Below are 19,444 nucleotides of genomic sequence, written 5' to 3'. Positions count from 1 at the left end.
TAAGTCTTCAAAAATGCAATAACTAAATAAATGCAGTTAGTGTTTATTATGTGTTTTAGCATAGGCATTTAGATCTAGAACACCTAAAGTGAACTGCTTAAATCAAGTATACCTTTTAATTTATTTTTTTTTTCCAGAACATTTTATTCTCTAGGTTCCAGTCAGAGTTTGGGATGCTTAGTGCTGATGGAAATCAGTCTGTCCTATTTCAGTTACTTAGTTACTTGTCTTCAGAAAACTCATGGCTAGGAAGTTTAGCTGAAACATACACAGTCAATTTGTAAGCAAGTTCTAGTTCTTCAGACTTCAATGATTGACTCTGTAACTATGTCAGTGCCCACTTGCTGAGGAACTATTCCATACCATGTGAAAGGATTAGATGACCAAGCTATATGCTTGGAACCATCTAATGCAGCTGGCTGTGTTGTTTAGATTTTTTTTTTTCTTTCCAGTTCATTAAGTTGTTCACAATAGACACTAACAGAAAACAAATTTGCTGCGTTTTGAGAAAAAATGCTTAGAATTCTTGCTGAGTGTCACAATTCAAAAGTATGTTTATGGTGTGTTTTCCAGAAGAAATATGTATTTTTGGTAATGCCATCACTCTATTGGCTTAAAATTGGCCATTAGGGATATGCATAAGTTTATACCTGTCTTATCTGTAGATGTGAGAAGATGTAACTGTCTTGGAGTTGTGTAGTTGTTATGCATCTCTTTAAAACTAGTAGACTGATGAATGGGGAAAAAGACATGCCTTCTTAAATAGCTTTTTATAGTTATGGCCTTCAGGAACTAGACACACGGTCTTGTTGTTGGATCTCTTGTTGACTCCAAAGTAAGCTTTGATTTGGCTGTAATATTAATGTAAATAAATAAAGATGAGCTCTGTGAATCAAGGCTAGGGTGAAGGGAAACACAGCAGCATGAAGAAAGGAAGTAGGTGAGGGAGGACTAAATGATTTTGCTTGTTGAGTCTGGATTGAAGGTTTTAAAACAGTGCTGGGTTTTTCATGATTCAAGAGGTTTAAAAGTAAGAAAAATGTCAAATAAAGATAAGATTTTTATTTTAGGATTTCTGATTCTCCAGATTGATTAAAATCGTTCAGTACCAGTCTGTAACTGCTTGTAAAATAGCTCTAGAAAAGGCTTCAACTTTCAGCTACCTAAAACTAAATGGAGCAAGTCCTGGCTTTTGACAGAGGTAGCATTTCTCAAGAAGCTTGTCTTTTCAAGGCTTTTCTTTCATGTTAACCAAAGAGTTAACCAGACTGTCTCCATTGCTTAGAAAGATTGTTATGTATAAAGGCAAGACAAGTCTTGTCTTCAGAATACACCAGCAGCCGTGCAGAATCACTTGGCTTTATTTCCTGGATTCATGAGCTTTAATCTCATTTCAAGTGCTGACGTCTGATCAGGTGGAAATTTATGGAGCACATCATTATGATAAAAATAAAAACTGGAGGAAAACTCTGTTCCAGTAGGGATCCACAGTTAGTTACTCTTGATAATGTCCAAGCTGAATTTCTAGAAGCGGTTTTAGGTTGGATTTTTTTTGGTTTGGTTGTTGTTTTTGTTTTGCTTTGTTTTCTTTGTTTTGTTTTTCTTCCACCTTCACACTGCAAGGTTTGGGCATGGTGCCCTCTTACTGAACTGAGTTCTAATAGTACTGTTGATCCCTCTCCTTTTTTCCCTTGTTACTCTCAGCATTGTTAAATGAAGCCTTCCATGCTTGTGAACATGAATACTGGAAGCATACCAGGCTGCCACTAACAGACTAGTTGAAATTATTTCACTTAGTAAGCAACACCTCTTAGGTAAACCTTGAGTGCTTTTCTAAATAACAAGAAACAGAACTGCAGGTAGACTTAGCTAGTTGCTAATGAGAGTATAAAATTGCTCTTTTAATGAGAAAAAGTGCATGTGAAAATATGTGAAGGAATTAGATTATCATTGTCCTTTTCTGAATTATCCTCATGAATAATGAGTTAATCAATCACTAATGCTAGTGGAGACACACTACTTGCTTCAGTGGGTTGCACAGTAAGGTTGTAAACTTTCCAGTATTCTGGTCAATAATTTTACAAGAATGGGGAAGGGTAAATGAAGTTCTGGAAGGCTGGAAGTAGTTTGTCCATAACAAGCTTTTCATATGGATATTTTTAATTTACAAAGAAAAAAAAAAAATCAGATAGAAGATTTTGAGAAAATCCTATGTTGTGAGAATTGTGAGTACAGAAGTGGCTACTGCATTGTCCTTTTATATTGCCATTGCTACATATGTAATGAAAACTCTAAATTTAATTATTCAGAAACACTAGTAAACCCATGGTAACATGAAAAGTGTAAAATACATTTTTCAATGTGGCTACTATATATTCTATACTATATAATTCTGCAGACTTCTGATAAAACTCTTGAACAGAATTGTGCCAATTTTTATGTGTTTATTTTTTAGTTAAGTAATACAGTTAAATGTGATGAGTGATTGTTTATTTTGATCACAAATGCCCAAGAAGAAATGTCATGTCTGGAAAAACAAGATCACAGTTAACTGGATCTCTCAAAGGGAAAGCTGAAAATTTTATATCTGCAACACTGCTATGGCACTGAAGAGAACACCATATCTCCCAGAAAAAGCACAGTGGTAGCACTGATACCACAGCATTTAGCAATAGCATTGAATACTATATTATTTCCTACAGCTGCAGCTGAGTATAGCAGCAAGGAGAATACTATGCCACATATAAAGAAATGTTCTTGATTTTATTTTCTTCTATATGAAAACAGCAAAATACTATTATTAGAGAATTGGGAAAAATCACTATGTAATGAGAGATTTTCATTTTATTGCTGGACAGTGTAAATTGTTGGGCCGATGCTGTGAGGAAGTTCTAATAGTTCTATTCAAAAAGAAAATGAAAAGCTTCAGGACTAATTCTGTGAACTTGCATCTGTTTTATCTAATTTAAAATTTTCTGATTTGTGAGTGGATGAGTGGCAAAAGAAATACTTTAAAAAGAGACATATACTCCTTAACATAGCTGAATTTTAGGAGTTTAAATCCCCACTGCATATTGAATTGTAAATATATCCAGATTTTGTGCAAGTAGCTGAAAAAGAAGTATGTAAACATTTTGAATGGTGTTTTTCTTGTACAGCTGTGCTTTGGTTTGCCAATTTTGTGACACCTCTGTTTGTTTTAGTCTTCTCTGTCTCCCTATGTTTTTGTCCAAGGACTAGAGTGAAGAGTTAGTCAGTGTAAAATAAGAATTTGTATTTTTGAGCTCCTCAGATTTCCTCAGATTTCACATTGTTATATTAGATTATTTTCTAAATAATAAGTTAGTCTATGACAATATTTGTATAAGCCTTCATAGAACAATTCTTGCATCTTATGTTATAACCCTTGGTCTTGCAAACACTTAAGCATCTGGCAGGCTTCATGGTGTTACCAGAGCATTTCCAGGGCTTCAAATAAATCTTATTTTATCTCATTTTTTTCTAGTACTCTGCATTATTTTAATTTTATTACATTTTCTGTCTACAGACATCCTGAGCATGATCCAAGCCACCGTTCCAGGCAACCAGGTAGGCCTCCAGATCCGGGAGCACCAAGTCTAAGTAAAAGCAGAACAGTAGATGTGCTGAAGACAGAACAACGGGTACCTGGACGGAGCCCTTCTTCTATTAGTCTAAGAGAATCAAAGTCCAGGACTGATTTAAAAGAAGATCAGAAGCCAAGTATGATGCCCAGTTTTCTCTCAGAAGCCAATCCATTGAGTGCGGTCACTTCAGTTGTGAACAAATTCAATCCTTTTGATTTGATATCAGATTCAGATGCAGCCCATGAAGAAGCCGGTAGGAAACAAAAAGTTACCCCAAAAGAGCAAGGGAAACCTGAGGAGCAGAGGGGCCTTGCAAAACAGCCAACTCAACAACAGTCTCCAAAGCCAGCTGTTCAACAGCAAGGACCTGTCAGACCTACCCCCCAGCAAACTGAGTCTTCCAAGCCAGTGCCTCAGCAGCATCAGCCTGGGGAACCAAAGCCAGTTCAGAAACTAGGCCCTGGTCACCCAGCAGACTCTAAGCTAGAACAAGCAAAACAACCACCCCAGCCACGAGGACCACAGAAGTCTCAGCCCCAACAGTCAGAACCAGCAAAGCCTGTTCAACAACAAACTTCTGCAAAAACATCATCAGGCCCAACAAAACCATCAGCACAGCAACCAGACAATGCTAGAACATCATCCCAAGCACCACCTCCCACAAAACCATCATCGCAGCAGCCAGGACCTGCAAAACAACAATCCCAACAGCCTTCACGGCAAGGAGGTCCTGCAAAGTCATCTTCCCAGCAGGCAGGACCTCCAAAGCAGCCTTCTCACCAACCTGGACCCGAAAAGCCATCTGCTCAGCAAACAGGACCTGCAAAGCAGCCATCACAGCCTGGACCTGGGAAGCAAGCTCCGCAGCAAACGGGGCTTCAAAAACAAGTGCCACCACAGTCAGGGCCTGCAAAACTATCTTCTCAGACTGCAGGGGCCACAAAGCCCCCAGCACAACCACCGGGACTTACAAAACCACCAGGCCAGCAACCAGGGCCTGAAACCCCCTCACAGCAAAAGCAAGGTGGTGCAACCCAACCCACTGAGTCCACCCCCAAGAAAACCATCTGTCCTCTTTGCACAACCACTGAACTGCTGCTGCACACTCCAGAAAAGGCCAATTACAACACGTGCACGCAGTGTCACACTGTGGTCTGCAGCCTGTGTGGATTCAACCCAAATCCTCATATAACAGAGGTGAGTGGTTTTTAAACTGATATTGCATACCAGAGCACAAAATTAAATTTACTTTCCTTACACTGAAACATCAGATGTGTTGCAGTGTATCGTCGTGATCTCCTAAGGCCTTAATAACAAGTTCAATGGAAAAAAAAAATCATGCTGTTTGGGAAAACTGCTTACAAGAAAATGGGGGAAAACTGGGGAAAAAAAAAGAAGGTAATGTTTCTCTGTACAGTCTTTAGAAGTGTGTTCTCATTTCTTCATATAAATAAAGGTGCAGCTCCAATGTAGCTTTTTTTGCCATTTTGCTTGATTTTAAGTGCTCACTGGCTATGCTTATAATTAGACCACAATAGTTGTATGCTAAATTGTTTATGAATCAGTAAAATTTACTGCTAAAAAAAAAAAAAAAAAAAGAAAATTACTCTTCATAGCCCCAGTGTGTGTTTTGGAAAAGGATGTGGGGTGGATTTGCTTTGTAACTGTGTGAGTGTTCATTAGCTGAAAGCCTGAGTCATGAGTTTTGACTTGGTGATACTCAGGTTATTTCATTTTTGTGGGATGCTAAGAAAGAGATATCTGTGGATGATTTCTATCCTTCATCACCATTCTTGCTGTAATTATATAACAGAAATGGCAGATTGACTTCAAGTGAACTTATTTGAACCTGATGTTTACTGTAGCTTGGCTTATGTGCTTATATATTTCCTTTACTTGCTCTGTGTTGGCATAAGGCTTTGTATGAATGTGTGATCTCTTCTTAATGCTTGAACAACTTCTTATACATCCTGATCTGTTAAATTTAAATTTACAATGTAATTTGGGTTTGTTTTCAGTACCAACACTCTCATCAGTTTCTAGAAATTGATGCACAGGAGACCTGGCACCGAAGACTGACTAGTGATAAGTAACCAGAAGGGATATTTGGGAAGCTTATTTTTGTCTTGTTTTGGTGTTAGTTTAGCTGATCAGAGATGCTGATAGAAAGATGTACAGACTGCTACTATATTTTGACTCTGACAGATAGTATTCCAATGTTTAAAATTGAATCAAAGAATTGCTGAGGTTGAAAGAGTTTTCCTGGAGATGGTGTAGTCCAACCCTCTGCTCAGAGCAGGGCTACCTAAAGCAGGTTGCTCATCGACAGTTTTGAATAGCTCCAAGGATGGAGACTTCACAGCTTCTCTGGACAACCTGTTTCCTTAGTACCACAGTGGTTTAAGAACATTTCTAGCAGTTAGGTTTCCTTCCAGTGCATAGATTTATTAGGGGGCATCTAGTAGAAAACAGAAGGCTTTTTGTATCTCCCAAGTGTATTTACTCATTTGTTGTTAAAATTGCATATGTAAACATGAAAGACTAATTGCAGTAACCATTGGTAACGTATTGTTTAGGAGTGTACTCATATTTGAGTGTAGTGAAATTCAGGTTGAAGTAGTTGGCATTGGTTCTCTGACTGGAAAAGATGTGATATGAACAGCGGTGTGCAGAAATTTCAGGGCATCTGCAACTAACCACGTGTTCAAAGCTTATCTTATCAGGGCCTGTATAAGGAAATGTCATAAAGCATGTCTTTCTGGGGAGTATAGGGTGGAGAAAGATATATTTATGTATAGTGGCAAAGAAATCTAACACATTGATGTTAAAGTCCAAGAGGAACTTCTGGAAGAAAACTTTACCTTCAAGTTCTGACAGAATGTTTTCAGACCAAAATTTCTTATTTTTTCTTTTTTTTTTTTTCTTGTGGGTGCTGAGTTGTTTATTTGCCTAGTGTGCTTTTGGAGTCTTTTGGAGCTTCAACTTTGTATTCCTTTAAAAACTTCAGATTTCTCATGGAAATGGTCCACAACTTTGGTATGTTCAAATGAAATGGATTTTGAGAGAGAGAGAGAGTTTATATAAGAAGATCTCAAAGTCTTTGGAAATTCATTAATAACTACTAGTTTTTGAAGTGGGCACTCTGTAAGCGTGAAATTCAGGAATTTAAGACAATAAATACAGCTGCATTTAAGAATAACTGATTGCATACATATGTAAAAGCAGATTTGAATTTCATATTACACATTGAAATAAACACAGGATACGTATTTATTTCATGATTAAATCATTTCAGTAAATGAAGGTATTGGACATCTAATTTATTCAGCTATAAGTTCCAATCTTCTGACTCCCACTCAGACTTTTCTCATTTGCTCAGCTTTGCACCACCAGCTGTCTTGCTGAAACTTCATTGTGGGTGTCCTGCTCCAATCTGCAGTGAAGTGCAATGGAAATCAGATCTGATTTTATTATTGAACAGTTGGAGCAAAGTAATAGAACCTGCTCTGACACATACAAAAAAAAATTGACTAATATGAGCAGCAAAGTTTCCCACTTGAGTTATTCTCAAGCTTTCCTCCTAGTTTTAATTTAGTTTCAATATTTCAATTACTAGCAAAATTTTCTGATACCTCTTTTACACTAGTTCACAGATTTCTTCCTATCTGGTGTGAAAACTATGGTTCACGTCTTAGCTCTCAGTTTTCTTGATTATGGTGCAAATCTTTTCTTTTGGCTTCTCTTATTTTAAGTTCTACTGAAGTGTTGCTCACCAAAAGTCTTTGTCTCCTACCCATGCACTTACTGACTATATCTTCATCTCTTATTGTTACACTTAGACTTTTCCTGCTGTTCTTTTTGCCAAGCTTTATGATTTTGTAGTCCTGTGTCGTGCTTTTCCCATTCCCTCTAGAGCCACTGTTTTTGTTGGTTATGCTAAAACATGTCACCAATTGGAAGGCTGTAATTTCAAATTGGATGTGGGAAGAGTGAAAGGCACTTATTTAGAAAAGAGCTTATATTATTTTTTTCCCTTAACATTTCCCCCTTTACAGCTGCCTGAACTACTGTCAAGATATTCTTAAAAGTTTCTTACAAGACAGTTCAGTCTTCATAACTGAGTGAATTAATTTTCCCATATAGATCTTTCTAAATTTCTATATTTCTAGCTGATTCTAGAAAGACAATAGCAGGCTTAACAAACTGGCTTAGGAAGTAGACTGCATGCCTTGTTAAACCATTATAAAAAGTGCTGATATGTTAAATTTTTATTCATTCTTTTAATTTGCACCTCTATTTGAAATACATTCAGTCCACGCACTCTGTTTTAACTCACTAGAGAGAACTGTGTAACTAAGAGCAGAAAAGTGATACCTGTATTGCACAAGGTCAGACTCCTTGAACTGTTTCTTTGAACCATCTGACATTCCAGTCCCCTTGGGGAAAAGGTATAGCTGGTATCTTGGGTTTTACAGCAGTCTAGAGAGAAAGCAGACTGTACATCATGCGTTCAGTAACATATGTCTCTCTAATCTGTCTAGGTATTCACACGCCACTCATCACCACGGCACATGACTGCCTAGCAACAGTTGCATAAAGTCACGGGAAAAATTATATAAACATGTTTGATGACTGGTACTCTATTCTGTTTTCCTTTCACATACATCAGAACCTTGTAGCAGGTGTGCATTTATTTTATTACACAGTGTTTTTCTCATTTAAAAAAAAAAAAAAAATTTACCAAAACCAGTCACATAAGCCATTCCCCCCAAAAGATACATCTTTCTAGAATATTTTAATAGGAGTAGGCTTTCTGGAAATGAGCAAAGACATCTGAGGGATTGCTAGTTTTGTTAAACACTTATATATAGTTTTGATAAAATAGGCAAGAAACATGAGCTACTGTAGTTAAATCTAAATGATAACTGCATGTACTTGATAGCTGGAGTATATTTTCCTCCCCTGTAAAATGGTTATTGGAAGACACACAACACAGACTGAGTGAGGGCTTAAAGTGTAATAATATATCATTACATTCTTTATGATGAGCATCTGTAAAGTTGATGATCAAGTGGAGTGTTGAAGCTGTTAATATCGGAAGCTGGCTGTGTGTGTGAGCTCTGCTCCATGAGCCCGCCCTTGAGGAGAATATGTGCATATGTGAATACCTGTCCTCTAGATAGTTTTTAGGAGGGACTGCTTTTTGTGCATTTTCTACATTAGGCCATATTCCATCCTCTCTTTCAGTATGCTTTTGAAAGGTCATTTAAAATTAGTCTTGGAGGCAGGTATTAGTTTTTACTTAGATACTTGCTGCAAATTGCAAATTCAGGTAATGTGGAGCTGCATACGCTCATGTAGGGTTTGCTTACTTGATAAAAGCTCTTTTGGATGGAGGCAAAGCAAATTCTAAAAAATATTTCTTTGGTCCTGGCTGTTTTTAAAATGTGTCCGTATCAAAGTTAACAATCCTAATGGAAAAAAAGAGGAGGGGAAAAAAAAGGTCAGGTCTCCCAAAGAGGAGTCTATAATTTCAGATCAGGTAGAACATTTTATGGGATTTACACTTTCATTTTTCAGTTCATCAGAAAACAAAACAAAACAAAAACCTAATCTGAAAATAATTTCTGGCTTTTTGTTGTTGAAATTTTTATGGTGAAATGTCTATATTTTTTCTTCCGTCTACTTTTGTTAGAGCTAGGGTTTTTCTTTATCAGTTCCTCTATTTTGTACTTACTCTTTCTGTTTTCTATTTTTATGTAGACATGTATCACAGCATTTAGTCGCTTAAGAGTGTCATGACTTGGTTCAAATCTTCACGATGATTTTTGATATTTGTATTTGTTTTTATTAATGTCCTGCATCTCCAAGTGTCTGAAACTAGCAGATACTTGAGCATGAAGTATTTTCAGTATTTAAAGAGAATTTAAGCAGAGAGGTATTCATTTCCTTCTGTTATTATCATTATTTTTTGGCTTGTACATGGAAAAGAATATACAGTTTAAATACTATTCGTACAGGAAGATGACTATAATTCTTGTGATGCATCCAGAGAGGTTTTGCTTATACTTGCGATAAAATTAATAGAAATTACTATTAAATCTTTGTTGGTTAGGTGACAGTAATGGAAGCTATTGACTGAATTGAAATATTCCCTGTGGTTTACAGTCTAGACCCTGCTGTCTTGTAGTAGAGCGTAAGAACCAGAATGCAACATGGACTGGAAATTGCAAAAATAAAGTTTCCATTACTGTGGATAGTGACATGCCACAATTTCTAAGCTTTTTAATGCCAGGAAAAATAGCTTTGAAACTGTACACCCTATGCAAACTTAGACTTAGGCAAGTTATATAAGTAGTGCCAAACAAAGTAGAAAAAATTGAAGGACTAGAATCTTATCATCAGCTGCTATACTCATAAATTGAAATGAGTTAAGAAACCTCAAACACCACTCAAAGCTTTTTTTAACTTTCTCAAACTGTTAGTTTAGATATCAACTCAAGGGTGCTGAGGTAAAGCTAGAGGTGTTCTGTGAAAGATGATGGAGTTTAATCTGGATTTGAACTGATCAGAGAGCAGATTCAAACAAGTCTTCTTTAGCTGTCTTTTAAAAATGATCAAAGTTCGAAATATTTCTATGTGAAATATTTGTTTTCATCCAAAAAGTACTTGGGGTGTTCGAGTGTTAGTAACACTGTGATTTCTATGGAAATGGACATTATTCACAGTTTTTGTGGTGAATTGAAGTTAGTACAGTTCCTTTACTTCTGCTTCTAGCTAGAACTGCCACATAGGCATTTGGGAAAATTGTCAAGATCCTCAAATCGGATTGTTATGGAAGTACAGAATATTGTTTCTCTTTGTGGAATTTTCTTAGACACACTTCCATACCATTTCTCTCTCAGAGGAAGACTATGTGCTTACATTTCTGCTTTACATTTAGGGTTAGATGTATTAATAGCATTGATGCCCAGTGGACTTTTTCTAATTTATTTTTTTCTTTTACGGAAGAGACAGAACATAGAAGCAAACACCTAAGCATGGCAAATGTTTTCCTCAGTATTTTAGTTGGGTGATATTCTACAGTATATTGGAGTGTTTTCTCATCTGCCCAGAAAAACTATCCTGTCCAGTTTTTAACACAAGTAAATAATAAATTAATCTGCATAGCTAAAGATGTCAACTACAGGGAGCCATCTGTGCCAGTGTTGCTGTTGCTCAGCAACTGTAATTTACTACTCTGTTGGGCCATGTGATGTGGAGATGCTGTTTGCTGGGCAATCACTGGGCAGGAGGCATAGCCCAGCCCTGCTCTGACCAGACAGCCTAATCCTTGTTCAAATCCCAGGGATGCTCTCTGGGAAGCGCTCTGTGCAGCACAGATGGACATTGTTAACCTTTTCTTTGCTGCTTTCTTGGTTTGCAGTTATATTTTTCATCAATGATTCGTGTGTCTCTAGTATGTTAAATCTTGATGCAGGTAATGGAAGGAATCAGCATTTCTTGCAGTGATGTATGAGGCAGTATACTGAGCTGTGTTTAAAAGTCTTTGTCCTTCTCCTGTGTGTGAGGCAGCTGAAACACATGCTTGGCTGTAAAAGCTAACTTTTAGATAGTCTAAAATACTGGCATAAAAAAAAAAAAAAAAAAAAAAATAATTATCTGTTTTGGTTTATGATTCTAATTATATATGCTATAAAATAATAGTTCCCCAAGCACTCATAGTTCATATGCAAACTATAGCTTTTTGTGTTAGTAATTTAAGCACAGAGTAGCGGAATGAGTTTTAAGATTGTGAGAACTGAATAATATGATTCATCCAGTAATGTTCTCTTAGTAATTTTAAAATAGCTAGGAAACGTTTAAAGGTGATCTTTTAAAGTGTCTCTTTAAAAAAAAAGTTTACTCAAACATTGGTTTAGTACCAGGCTACAGTGCTTATAACCATGGCTGTGGTTTGTGCAATTGGGTACCTGGGGACCATGCTGCTGACTAGAACCTAGCATTACTTTTGTGAGCAGCCTGAGTTGGTATTCCGTGATAAACTCCCCAGTTGCCTTTTACATCTGTTATCTGAATGGAAGGTAAATATTTATTTTGTAGTGATGATCTATTTGACTCAAATGAGGATCGGTTGCATAGTGTACAATAGTTGAATGTTTGTTTCAGTGTAATTACTTTGAATAGCTGAAATCTTATTCATGGAAGGATGGTGTAGAAGGAAAACTTTGTTTCTGTATTTCCCAGGCTTGTTTAGAAGACCTTTGCATTTGTATCAACATACTAATTCAGTTTTTTCCATGATAGTTTTCTTTTTTGTTCATAACAGAATTTTCTGATCTAGTTTCTTGTCTCTTACAATATTCTACCACACTACATGAAATCGCATAAAATCATGGGCTCAAGTGCTGTATTTTTCATGTTTCTCTCATTTTTTTTTGCAGAAATGTCTGCTAAGAGCCAAATCTAGATTCCTTGCTCCTCTCTGAAATCCTCAGGAACCAAATAAGCTGACGTGTTTTCAGACCAGAAACTGATTTTGGCGATAAAGCTTTGGGGAAATTCTGAGCAATGTCAGCAAAGTCCTTTTACATATGTGGCAATATAATGGCTCTATAAATCTTTACATTTTTCTGGTAATATAAAGCAATGTTAATATTTTATGCATATCTTAAAGTTCCTTTTTATAGCACCAAATGACTGGTCTATATGAAAATGAGGCCTAGTGCCTTGGAATGCCACTCTGTTCTGCAAAAGGACTGTTAAAATGGCTTCCAAGAGTGACATTCATTTTGTCTGCCAGTATTATTTTTTTTTTTTTTTAATATAAAATACATTCAATCTGCAAGTCAAAATTTCTTTCTCAGGTACATCTGGAATCTTAGAATCAGGCTGGATTCTCTTCCTTCCCTCCCTAACCTGCAGGATGGGAAATGGAGCATGCCAGTCAATGCACTCCCTCTCCGACAGTTTTCCTATAGCTTTTGATGGGTTTGTGGAGTGTAGAACGAATCTATAGATATAGAACACTTTCTCACAAAGCAATAGGCTCTGGATTGTCTTCAGTTGTATTAGATTTGTCTGGGATAAGTTGAACTGAAATGTAGTCAGTATTTGTTACTGGAGTCAACTGTTAGATTATGAATCTTTAAAGGAAGGTTAGCTATGGAACATGGTGCTATAATTTTCTTTTATGTAATTCACCATGGCTGTTGTTACTAAAACACAGAATAAATCAATTTGGTGCTCCCAACTACTGTAGTCTTTATGAAGCTTTTTTAAGCTCTTATGGTTGATGAATACATAAAATATATTTTAATTATTTGTTTGTTATTATAAAGGCATATGGTTTCTACACTGGTGAGTTAGAAAGCGAGGTAGTGTTCAGCAATTGAAATGTGAACAAAAATGCTGCGTGAAATCTGCCAAATTTACAGTCCTAGTCATGGCACTCAACAACATGAGTCTCAGATTGAAGAAGATCACTTATGGATCTTTTCTAGAAACCAGACCCAGCCACCACCCCTACCTACCAGTGTAAAAATAGACAGCTTGGGATCCTCAGCATCAATGAAGAATCTCCTTTACAAGAAGATAGGAACTGCAAAAACTCATGTTTTGCCTTGGAAACGTTTGCCCTTTAATTCTAGGCAGAGATTTGAGACATGTGAAGAAAGGAATGGGAAAGTCACAAAACTGCTGTCCAGGAAGACCTTTAACGATAGACAAACATTAGTATTTTAGGTATCTACAGCAGCAGTGAATTTTACTTCACCTGTAATAATGTGTAAAAGCATCTATACTTAACAGAACCTTGCTGCTATTAAAGTTTATTGAAAATCTCTAACAGCAGTAGAACAAACAGGCCAGTGTTTGATGCAAGACTGCATCTTTGAATTCCTGCAGTTCCAATCACAGAACTACAGTTTGTGAAGTTTTGTATTTGTTTGAAGGTGATGAGTGTAAGCCGTAATGACTTGAGGGTTTTGGCACAAAATTCCTCCTACTGAAATGCATGGGAGGAATTTTATGTCTAAACCAGAAAGATTTAAAAAATAATACAGTGAAGTAAAACTTCCCCTACATTTTACATTTTGAAGTTCAGCTGTAGGAGTAGCAAACTCAATTTTAAATGCTTCAATTTAATACTGAGGGTGCATGTGTGTATATAGATGTATAAAATCTTTTGTAAGCTTTTTTTTTTAAGGTAAGGGGAAAATAACAGTTGAGAGTTACAGGTTTTTCTTCTGCACAACATTGTTGAAAACTGGTACAGAATTAGCATTTGGTTGGGTGCCAGTTAGGTAGTCACACTGGGCTGGCTGCATGAAGAAGATAAGCCTAAATGCTTATAAAAGCAGTTGGAATCTGTACACAGTAAGAGCTGTTTAGATGTAGCCCTGATCAACCCTAAAGTTACTTTGTTTGGGGCCTTACAGGTGTCATAGTGATTTAAAATTACATGTCCTGGAAGCTGAGTAAGAGCAGGCAGGGACCTGTTACTGCCATGGTTTCATCTGGTCATCTTACTTCAGAGTACAGCACTTTTTTGTGTTTGGTGGTTTTGTTTTGTGTTTGTTTTTAAGTGAAAGAGATAAATGGAAGTGTCAGAAAGAAGCAGGAGCAGTGCATCACTGAGAAAAATATCTAGTTCTGTGGTTAGTGGGAAAAGACATTGCTCATTTAGGCCCATTAAAAAGCTCCTCACAGGATCCTTCCCTTCTCCACTGTGGAGGATGGCCCACCTCCTTAATATAAAAAAAACTTAGTCATTTTACCAAAGGCAGATAGCTGTGACCACTGAGGTGGATGTTCAGAGTACGTGGCTTAAACCTGGTCTTTGATTAAACTTAAACTTCTAGAAAACCCATAGGAATTCAGCTGGGAGTAGTATTAATACATATCTCATTAAATGAGATTGCTAATATCTGAAATCAGGTGTCATAATTAAGTTATACTTGTTTCAAGTTGTCATCCCTTGGACAGGGGACTTGTAGAAGAACTGATCACCAATGAAGCAAAATGGGAGTTGAGCTAAATGTAATCTTTGCTCAGATCCTCTGTGCATTTGTGAACTTAATTCCTTTAATAATTCTAAGCAGGGCTTAAACACATGTTCCAGTTTTGTTTCAGTTGATTTCACTTTTTAACAGTCATTTGCTATGTGGGTTGCAAGTAGATTGGAGAATTGTTTAAACAATCCAAAAAAATGGCACTGAAAGTGGAAGATAAAAGCAGCACTATTATGAATGGGAACTTGATTACTGGGAACTTGCAGCTGGGGCCAAAATTGGGCGTCTCTGTGTGAAGCTGTTAGTAACAGCCAGCTCCTGTTCCAGAGTGGGTATGCACCACGTTGATCAGAATAATTGGAATAACTGTGTTTTAGGGAACTGCTTCCCACTGTTCTTTTCATTTTTGCTGCTGGAAAAATACAAGGCTGGCAAAGCACACCGAAGTAATGGATTCATTGCCTCAGTCCATGACATCAGAATTCTTGCCTACCAGTGAGCTCTGATATTACACAGACAAAATCTTTCTTTGCATGTAGTACCTCCAGATTCATCCCGTGGTGTATGGTAGAGATTCCAGACCAGAGTGAGAAGCAGGATGCAGAAATCTTCACCCTTAGGGGAGGAGACCTGAGTCTTGCCTTCTGTGTCCTCCTGACTGCAGTTCCCCCCTGTCACAGTGGTGCCTGCAAATGCTGTACCTGGTTGCTTCCCTGTGTTTCACACACGGGCTGAAGGGCAGAAGCAGAGCCACAGATGCTTTGCTTATGTGTCTACTTGCAGGTGTAGACCCAAGGCCTCTGTGCCATATTGAACGGCGTTTTTGCTGCCTAAAATGTTTCTTCCAGCTCCCTGACCATGTTACTTCAGGTACTTCACAATACTTCCACAGGTGGTGAGACTTTACAAAAGCAAAAGTTGGGATGACTGCTTAGGATTACTGGAGTTTTCCATCATCTTAGAAAATACAGTTTCCCTCTCATGTAATACTTCTTGGGAAGGAGAAAAAATGTTTTAAAGTTGTGAGGTACTAATATTGATGCAAAATGGGTAAATATATTATTTCCCTTACTTCTTCTCTGTGTTGAAGAGAAGGGCCCATTGTATATAGGCATATGTTAATTACCATGGGAGCATCTTTTAATAACAAAGGAATTTTGGGAAACAGAATTATGGCTTTTGAAATACCATCAGGGCTTAGGCAAAGCTCCTCACTGATTCCAAATGAAGACTTGCCCTCAAATTGCTGGTGAAGTGTGAGTGTGTAATATGTGGTGTCCGTTAACACACCTCTGTGCCTAATTCATTGGATAGATGTATACTGCCAATACTTGTGCCCTGTAATTTAAACCATCACCAAAATCATACACTATATAAGGAGCTTGATAGATGTATGCTTCAAGGCAGTTATGCATTTACTGTGTTTTAATTCTGATTATTGTTTTCTGTCAGCAGACTTGATGTGTCAAACTATTTTAGCAGTATTTGTCGTTTTCTCTCTATTCTGGCAAATCATTGCTATAAATGAATCACTGCTGGGTCCCATGAAATTCCAATGCATTTTTTCATTCTGCTGGGTTTTTATCCTCCAGTATTCAGCTGTGTGTAAACTGAATGTGAAGTCATTAGAAGCCTGGGCTCAGTGATAGCTCGAATCACAGGAATATGGAGATGACTGAAAAAATCAGTTGGGCATATGGACCACAAAGCAATGCTAGTGGTAATATTTTTGCCTTTTTACACAGAAATCTAGAATATTGCCACAGACCATACATGAAAATAGCCTATTATCATGCTGCTTTTATTAACCTGGCCTTATCTTAATTATAACAACTTTTAAATTATTCTTTTTTTGCAGATTAAAGAATGGCTTTGTTTAAACTGCCAGATGCAAAGAGCCTTAGGTGGTGACCTAGCACCAGGTCATGGTCCTGGGCCACAGCAACCTCTGCCCAAGCAGAAGACACCCATTCCACCTTCAACAGTTAAACCATCTCCACAGCCACAGCCAGTTCAAAAGAAAGATGCGTCTCCAAGACCTGATCCTTCGCAGTTAGCAGAACCAAAAAAAACCCTGCCACAGAAAAAGGAACCATCCTTGCCAGAGTCTCCCCCTGTAAAATCGAAGCAACCCAATGATAAGCCTACTGAGATCTCTCAGCAAATAGATCCTACTCCAAAGTCTGATCAGGCCAAGCCAACACAGACTGAAGATCAGAAAAGCCAACCCAGTATAGAGAAGCCCAAGGCAGACACTGTGCCTACCTCTGCAGCACCAGGGCCGAAACAGGAGTCTGCAGGTCCCAGACCACCACCAACTCAGCAGAAAGGGACAGATTCCCCAAAGCCAGAGCTTGCCAAGCCATCACAGGACACACATCCGACTGGAGAGAAACCAGACTCCAAACCCCTTCCACAAGTGTCTCGACAGAAATCAGATCCCAAGCTTGCATCTCAGCCTGGGGCTAAACCAGAAGCTAAAAGTCAAAAGCCTGTTGAGCCAACACAAACAAAAGATGGTCCTAAGAAGTTACCAACAAAAGTGGCTCCAAAGCCTGATACCAAACCAGCTCCAAAGGTCTCACAAGCAGGTGCAGGTCCCAAGCCAGCACCAGCACAGCTGGCGCCTCAACCCCAGGCACCTCAGAAAACTCCTGAGCAGTCAAGGCGTTTCAGCCTTAATCTGGGAGGCATCACTGATGCCCCTAAGCCTCAGCCTACAACACCACAAGAAACAGTTACTGGGAAACTTTTTGGATTTGGAGCCTCAATCTTCAGCCAGGCCTCGAACTTAATTTCCACAACGGGTCAGCCAGGGTCTCAGACATCAGCCCCCCCTCCGCCTGGTTCTGCAGCAAAGCAGCCCCAGCCTCCATCACAGCCTCCAGCATCTCAGGCAGCCCCTAAAGAGACCGGCCAGGCTCAGCCTCATCCAAAAGCTGTTCCTGTAAAGAAAGAAGCCAAGCCTCTTACGACAGAGAAGTCAGAGCCGTCAAAAGTGGATAGTGTTTCAACACCTAAAGGATCTGATTTAGAAAAGAAACCTGGTTTGGCTAAAGACAGCAAGCCTCAGGCTGCTGAAGCTAAGAAACCTGCTGGGCTGTCGGAACCAGAGAAAGCCAGCCAGCCCGAAGTGTCTTGTCCCCTTTGTAAAACTGGACTGAATATTGGTTCTAAGGATCCCCCCAACTTTAATACATGTACGGAGTGCAAGAAGGTTGTGTGCAACCTCTGTGGATTTAACCCAATGCCACACATAGCTGAGGTAAGGCGATGGAGTTTGTATTTACCCTGTGTTCTTTCCTGCAGGTTACCTGTACTGTGGAGACCACTCTGTAGCTGATCTTTAGATATTGAATTGTTGAGAAAAAAATTGAATATTTCATCATCTGAGGCCTTTTAAACTTAAATACCGGTGTTACATGAAACTTGGTTAGTAGTCAGAAAATACCTCAAATCATTATTTTTTTTTCAAATTAAGGGAGTCTGTTATAGGTTGTTATCTGGTTGCTAGGTTTTTGAGGCATAAGTAGATTAATTATGGTTATGAACTCTTTTGAAATTGGTTCTGCTACATACAGCAGACTACTGTACTTTTGGTCCATCATGGGATAAAGTTATATTTCATATATTTCAGTATTGTACATTAACATGTGCTCCTTTGATCAGTGCCTCTGATTCAGACAATTATTGGATGAATGAAAGTGTTGATACTTAGTTATTTACCTTCCCTCTTGTTTAATATGTCCCTAAATTTATTCCATTAATCTCATTCTGGCTCTGGAGTCTTTGCACATGCTCATGTATTCATTAGGAAAGCTGAAGTTTGAGTGATATCTCTGTGGTGAAATATGTAACTTTTTGGTGTGAATAATGTAAGATTCATGAAGTCACTTCATTAAGGAGTATGAGTTTCAAAGTGCCTTTTTCCATGATTGCCCAGGACATATCTAGTAGGGACAATTTATATGTAAAAGAATTAAGCAATTTATTTTCAACGGTTCCCTCACATTCTACATTTTTACCTTCCTTTCTTCCTTTCTTGTAATTTTTTGGTAAGGGAATTGGAAACTTTACCTTAGCTTAACAGAAAGGTGGAGGCACACCTTGCTTGCCCAATGAATTTGCCAAGTTTCACTCAACAGAAGCAGACCACCTAAAAATACTTGTGAGTAATTTAAATGTGTAAGTTGGTCTGTGAGGCACATGGGGAAAGTGGCTGTCAGTGTTGTGTGTTTGAAGTCTAAACAAGTAAATTAGAAATGGCTCCAAGGGTTAAGGTTATCACATCTTTGCCTTAAGGTGAGAACTAATGTTGGGAGAAATTGTAAGTTGCAGGGAAAATAGTGCTTATGTTGTCTGCATATGCTTTTTGGTGGATTGTTTTCTGGAATATACCAGGTATTTGCCCTGCTATAATAAGCAGATTTTATCTAACTTGCAGTTATGTTGTTTACTGTATTTGTCATCATTTAGGACAGAAGTAACTGTGGAAACACAGGAAAATTGATCAGTAATGAAAAGTCAGGATTCAATTGACTTTTAATGTTGCTTGTGCACTGTATTCCACCACATACACACATAATTCCTTCATCACTGTCCAGCCCCCTACCCCATACACATACACGTGCGTGTATATGTAAAGCTGTGCACACACACACACTTGTTTAGATTTTAAATGTGAAAAATGCATATGACTTTCTCTGGAGATGCTCTAATATGTATACACAGGATACTGGGAAAACAAGAGGTGTCAATTCTGGTGAAGCACTGCACCAAAATGACCACTACACAAGTCCTGGTGTGTGAGTTGGCTTCTTCAGACTT

At 38.0% G+C, this 19,444-nt stretch overlaps 1 protein-coding gene across 1 annotated transcript; it reads left to right on the top strand.

The window, feature by feature from the left end:
* Nucleotides 1–3,547: 3,547 nt before the first annotated feature.
* On the top strand, nt 3,548–17,882 carry LOC103769242 (protein piccolo-like; the record flags this gene model as incomplete). The annotated part of the gene is made up of 2 exons (XM_008936420.1): nt 3,548–4,802; nt 16,476–17,882. Coding segments are annotated over 2 exons (2,662 nt in total), but the record flags the coding sequence as incomplete, so codon positions are not given.
* Between the last annotated feature and the right edge of the window lie 1,562 nt (nt 17,883–19,444).

This window comes from Merops nubicus, unplaced genomic scaffold (assembly GCF_000691845.1).
Source record: "Merops nubicus isolate BGI_N331 unplaced genomic scaffold, ASM69184v1 scaffold163, whole genome shotgun sequence".
Classification (NCBI taxonomy): Eukaryota; Metazoa; Chordata; class Aves; order Coraciiformes; family Meropidae; genus Merops; species Merops nubicus.
This window is presented reverse-complemented; position numbering and strand designations above follow the sequence as displayed.